Genomic DNA, 5,724 nt, shown 5'->3' with positions numbered 1-5,724 from the left:
TTCCTCGCTACGTTTTTAAGTCTACTTTGAGTTCCTCGCTTCCACTGTTTTCCGCGATCCTGGCTGCATGGGGAGTGGCTATAGGGCGGCAACCCTTGCACTGTCCTGCGATTCTTTGGCCTCGAAAGACGTAAGAAGCACTAGCGGGAAGGTTCAATAATGGGGAAGGGGAAGCTGTGGAGGTTCAAGTTGCACATAGCCACTTTCTACTGCACTATTTAATTTTCTATTATGAAATCGCAAGGAATTGACCATTTGGTTCTGCACTCTTGACCGATTGGCAAATACGTTCGTAGGACTTGTTTCTACAAAGTTCTGCTGAGTTGATACAAGAAGACGCAAAATTGTGCGTGTGCATTTGGTGATATGTGCAACTAGTTGCTAGTGCTCGTAGTGTTTTGAAAGCGCGGCATCGCACACCCTAGTTGCCCATGTCCCTTCATGTCGGAGCCCCAAAAAGATAGGGCATAGGATGGCTGTTGCTATTAAGGGCAGCCTTCAATGCCTTTTTATAAAGCTTTTTTATGAGTATTGAGTGGAGTGATTCCCTACGGAGACCTTGAATCGAACCGCTCAGGCAAGTCACAGGATATGCAAAATGCTCCTGTATGTGAGATTAAAAAGGGAGAGCACGTGGAAAACGCGAATATCTTCAGACGGGATGGGGTGAAAGTCCTGGTTCAGGAATATCCCTTGCATCGTCCAGGGGCCATCAGTCTTACTACAAGAAACGGACACGAGGCGAAGAAACTGTCAGTCCTGCTCAGCCAGCAAGTCCCCACCCTTTCTAAGGCATAAACACCTGCACCTCAGATGCTATTAGTCCCTAGAGTTTGTCTGCAGTGTGTATACGCATATATCACTGCATAAGAACAGCAGTAGAACACTCCCAAAAAAGAGTCCTGCAGGCTTCTGTGTCTGCTGCCCACATACAGAGGCTTCGCCAAAGAGTCTTTAGCTCGAAAAATCGGTCTGCGCTGGTAAACTTGTTACTTACGGTTTTTTGACGCATTTGTGTTTCCTGAATGCACGTTCTGCGGCGGCAAACTAGTATGGTCGCAAGTAGGTCCAAACTGCACGTCTTATCCCGACTCATCTCTCGGCAGGAGTTCCGGCAGAAATGAAGCTGCTCTTTAGAATTTGCGGTATGCCTCTGCCAGGCACTATTTTGAGAAACAAAAGGAGGAACGATGCCTCTAAGGCCTGAGGCCCTCCCGATGGCGAGCAGTCGGCAGCCCCACGAAGTTCCCGCGCGGGGAGTTTTCCATAAAAGCACCACGCTGGGGGTTTCCACAATGTCTGCTTCTTTCGTGTTCTACTTCACATCGAGTAGCAGCATCCGCCGTCTCGGAGAGTATTCGAACAGCTTTGGGGGGAGAAAAGAGTGGTGGTGACCTACGGTTCCACGGCTCCTGTCGGGGCGTCTCCTAAAAGGGAGCTACGCAATGTCTCCCCAGAGATGTGAAATCCGGTTCCCATTTCTCAATTTGCACTAAAAGCTTTGTATTTCGGGGTCTCCACCCTTTTTATTCTCGCCGCGGCAGCGGAATCTCTCGCAGTTCTACTTCGGCAGCAAGCCATGAGAGACCTACTCGGTGCCGACCAGCCCAGGCGTCCCCAGTGGTGACATCGTTCTTGGAGATCAGCTATTTTATTATAAGACCATTAATGGGCGATTATCCCTATGGGGGCTTGCGGAAGACGATGGGGGAGGTGCCGCCCCCCGGGTCACCTTGGCGGTGTGCGAGGGCGAAGGCTGTGCTTGAGTTGCGCCGCTGCAGCCGCACTGCTGTCATGGCCGTGCGGAGCAAATAGCAGTATTTGGGACTGGCGTAGCCTAACTTCATCTATTGTGCCTTCCTGGGGGCAATCGGAACACACACCGGTCGACCAGACGGAGCCTCACGGCTTCCTCCAAGGGGCCCTTGAGTCGTTCGGTCACTTAAAGTCTGTATTTGGGCTTGAAAGCGCTGCCGATATGCTCGAGCTTGGGGTTGGTGCAAGCAGAGGTCATTCCGAACAAGAATACGGTAGCATGTCTGCTCTGCTGCAATACTATGGCGAAGATGCCACTTTGAGGCAACCATCAGAGACCAGCGAGCATTATCCCTTCTTCGCGACTCGCGCCCTTCAAGAAAGTTCAACTGCTGACGTGGAGGATGTTGCACTTACAAGACGGACCCGAGCATCGACGCAAAAAAGCTCAGCTTCAGTGGGCCCTACAAAAACCAGCTCAACAAAAACGAGTACCGCAACGACCAAGCCGCTTCCGCCACTCAGAGGCTGGAAGGAGGTTGAAGAGAGTCCTCTGGAAGCTATGAAGAAAGAGCCTGACCTTCAGTTGCTGAGTAAAGCAATGGAGAAGAATCCTCTGACTCAGGGGGACTCGCTGGTCACTCGTCTGGCATTAACTTTGTTTGCTCCAACGGACGCAGTACTCTCCGAGCTCAGCATAACGCTGGATGAGCTCTCGAATTTGGTAGGGTGATTACATGCTGCTCACTTGCCCTCTGACCGCACCGTAGTATAGCACTGGCCGTGTTGTGGAGTAACTATGTAGCTGCAGGCCACAGGAAGATCCAGTGTGCATGCGTGTGTGCCTCTAGACTTGGCTGCCCCGAAAAGCCTGGGTAGAGGAGATGATTGTGATGACGCACATCGTGGCCCCTAAACTTATTGACCCTCGTGAAATCACAACAGAGGCGTCTGTGTTTCAAACACGCAGTGAGCAAGAGCTCAAAATATATCGCTCAGGACCACCGGATCCAAAAGTGAAGGGCCCCGATGATAATGATGCACCTGAAGCCGAGGAAAAGAGTGATGCACCGGCTGCTGCTGCCCGACCAGAGCGTCGTAGGCGTCGTGATGCGTCGTCTCCAGGTGCTGACGACACAGACAGTGCAGCAAGGAGGGACCAGCAAGGCCAGCCTCACAGACGTGCAAGGGATCGTGCAGCAGGAGACGCAGACGAACCTGACGATGGCGAGGAACCCTCAGAGTCAGAATTGAGAGAAGCAACTGGCAGAAGCAGGCGCAGCAGGGAGGAAGGGCAGCGTTCACGTAGGAGAGATAGAGATGAGGGGCAGCGTTCACGTAGGGAAGATAGAGATGGAAGCACGGAGGACGCTTCAGACGATGACGACGAACCCGAAGACGCCCAGCCCGCAGAAGGAAGGCGGTCAAGGACCTCTACAGCAGGCGGTTCGCCCAGACGTCCAAAGGAGCGAGAAGAGGACGAGGACAATGAAGACGAGTCCGAGAATGCAGAAAGCGAAGAGGCAGAAAGGAATGCCGAAAGGAGAAAGAGACCCGGCTCCTCAGCTATGGGCAGAGAGAACGACCACGACCTTGCTCATGTAGAAGACGAAGAAAGCCTAGACGAAGCTTCTTCTAGCAGAGAACAAGATATCGGCAGGCGGCGACGAGGTCGATCCCCCCGCACGCCAACAGACGAGCAAACGGAAGCTTCAACAGTTGAGCGGGAACGCGGTGCGGAACCTCATCGCTCAGGAAGGCAGCAGAGCCGCAATGCGCGGTCTCCTGCGGCAGAAGAGAGACGGAGAAGCCACGATGGCGAGGAAGACAACGAGTCTGACGGCGAAGAAGAAGAGCATGACGCAGAAGGTGAGGACGGCACTGATGAAACAAGAGAGGATACTCCACCCGCTGTGCGTACCACAAGGAACAGACAGAGGGTGAGGCAAACACCCAGCAGCTCAAGCTCTCAGGCGCAACTAGCTGAAGAGACGGATTATGAGGAAGATGTGGAGCCTGAGGATGACGAAGATGATGACGCCGCTGAATCATCCACTCGGCAGCAGCCAAGAGTAGCTACAACATCACGAATGCCTTCCAGGTCAGCCAGCAGCACTCGGACCACCACGACGGCGACTCGCTCACCAGTGGCAACTTACAGGACAGGGCGAACAAGGCATGCAGCACCCCTAGGAACCTCTGGAGGGCTTTTCCACCGATCGGAGCAAGGTAGCGGACGGACCAATAATGATAACGACGTTGCAGCAAACGAAGCTCGTAACGATGCGGAAGATTCGCCTGATCCACAGGAATCCGTTCCAAGAACACTTCCCCTGTTTACCCGCAGTAGTGCAGCAGCGGTCGTAGGAAGCGGTTCGCCCCCAAGTAGTGTTCAACGTAAAAGGATTCGGGGTGGATCATGGCTCAACTCTCCCCCAGCGGATCCTGAGGCGCAAGGCAACCATGAACCAAGCACGGCACCAAGCAGCATCCAGCCACTGCCGGATAGATCAAACGCTCGGCCACACGCCCAGCCTATTCTGCGTCAGGGTAGACTGCCATCCGGTGGTCTCCAAGAGCCTTCGATGGAAAGAAGTGGGGCCCTTGCAGGCCAGGACGGCACATTGAATGACACAGAGAGTGCGATCTCCAGAAGGGCACTACTGAACAGCGACTATATTCTTCCACGGAGATTGGGCGCCGCAAGTTACACGACCGCATCCACCCCTAGCACTACCCTCTCATCCAGTAGCGTTCCAAGCTCCCGTCGTACTTTCGAAGCATCCTCTAAAGCACATCAGGAACTTTCCGGCTCCATGCAATCAGTCCAGAATCTCGAGGCTCGTCCGAGGGCCTTTAACCATACAGCTGTTGCCCCGACGACTGCCTTGGATCCACGTGCTGCTCAAACCAAAAGTGTTTCATCGCTAACAGCTGCTTCGCGCCTTCCCGATGCACAAATCACAGAGCAGAATGGTGCAGTGCCAGAGGATGAGCGCTCGCACCTTGCTGAAACTAACACGGCTACCATGATTGCTGGTAGCGTTGGCCAAGCAGGAGGAGCTGGAAACAATGCCATGGACAGCAACCCACCACATGCAACTACGAAACCGGGGGACGCCTCGCCCAGTACACTATCAGGTAGACTCAATGAAAGCACGGAAATTCGTAGAGAGCAAACAAGGGGTTCGTCTGTGCAAGTCGACCAATGGAGCAGTGCTGCGAGGACAGAGGCAGTCCAAAGCCGAGACTACACACACCCAAACACGGCCAGGAGCCTGCCCACGACAGAGCCAGGGATTGAAACGAGAGCTGCTACTCCGAGGCCAACCAACGCGAGACACAGGGAAGGAGAGCTCACTAACGAGAGAAGAACGGTACAAACACATGACAGCCGATATAGTGTGGACACAGACGTCCAGAGTTTGGATATGACGGGTACCCAAACAAACCCACCTACTGGTGCACCTTCGAATAACACAACATCGCTACCCCCTTCTGACCACCCGCACACCTCCACCACTAGCCGCGTCCTCTCTCAAGACAGCACAGAGAGGCGCGCAGCTGCCGAGCCACCATTCACAACGACTGCGCAGCCACTGAGGCCCAGGCAACCTGACCAAGGCTCTCCCTCTAGTAGGCCCTCAAGCACACACACCACACTCACTACTCAGCGACCTAGGCGCACATCTGCCGGGGACGATGAGGATGCTGAGGCGGATGAGGAAGACGAAGATGGTAGCGAAGGCACACGCACCTCGTCGAGCCGCTCACGTAGGTCGACGCGCAGTGGTGAGGGATCCTCCTCTACGAGGCCTTCAAGGAGAGACACCACACTCACCACTCAGCGACCTAGGCGCACATCTGCCGGGGACGATGAGGATGCTGAGGCGGATGAGGAAGACGAAGATGGTAGCGAAGGCACACGCACCTCGTCGAGCCGCTCACGTAGGTCGACGCGCAGTGGTG

General features: G+C 54.4%; 1 protein-coding gene across 1 annotated transcript; it reads left to right on the top strand.

Annotated features, from left to right (window-relative positions):
* Positions 1-2,648: 2,648 nt before the first annotated feature.
* Positions 2,649-5,667, top strand: LOC34623761 (serine/arginine repetitive matrix protein 2; the record flags this gene model as incomplete). The annotated part of the gene is made up of 1 exon (XM_026334595.1): positions 2,649-5,667. A coding segment is annotated over exon 1 (3,019 nt), but the record flags the coding sequence as incomplete, so codon positions are not given.
* Between the last annotated feature and the right edge of the window lie 57 nt (positions 5,668-5,724).

Source organism: Cyclospora cayetanensis, unplaced genomic scaffold, assembly GCF_002999335.1.
Source record: "Cyclospora cayetanensis isolate NF1_C8 unplaced genomic scaffold, CcayRef3 CcayRef3_contig_452, whole genome shotgun sequence".
In the NCBI taxonomy this organism is placed as follows: domain Eukaryota; phylum Apicomplexa; class Conoidasida; order Eucoccidiorida; family Eimeriidae; genus Cyclospora; species Cyclospora cayetanensis.
The sequence above is the reverse complement of the archived record's forward strand: the minus strand, read 5'-3'. Positions and strand labels throughout refer to the sequence as shown.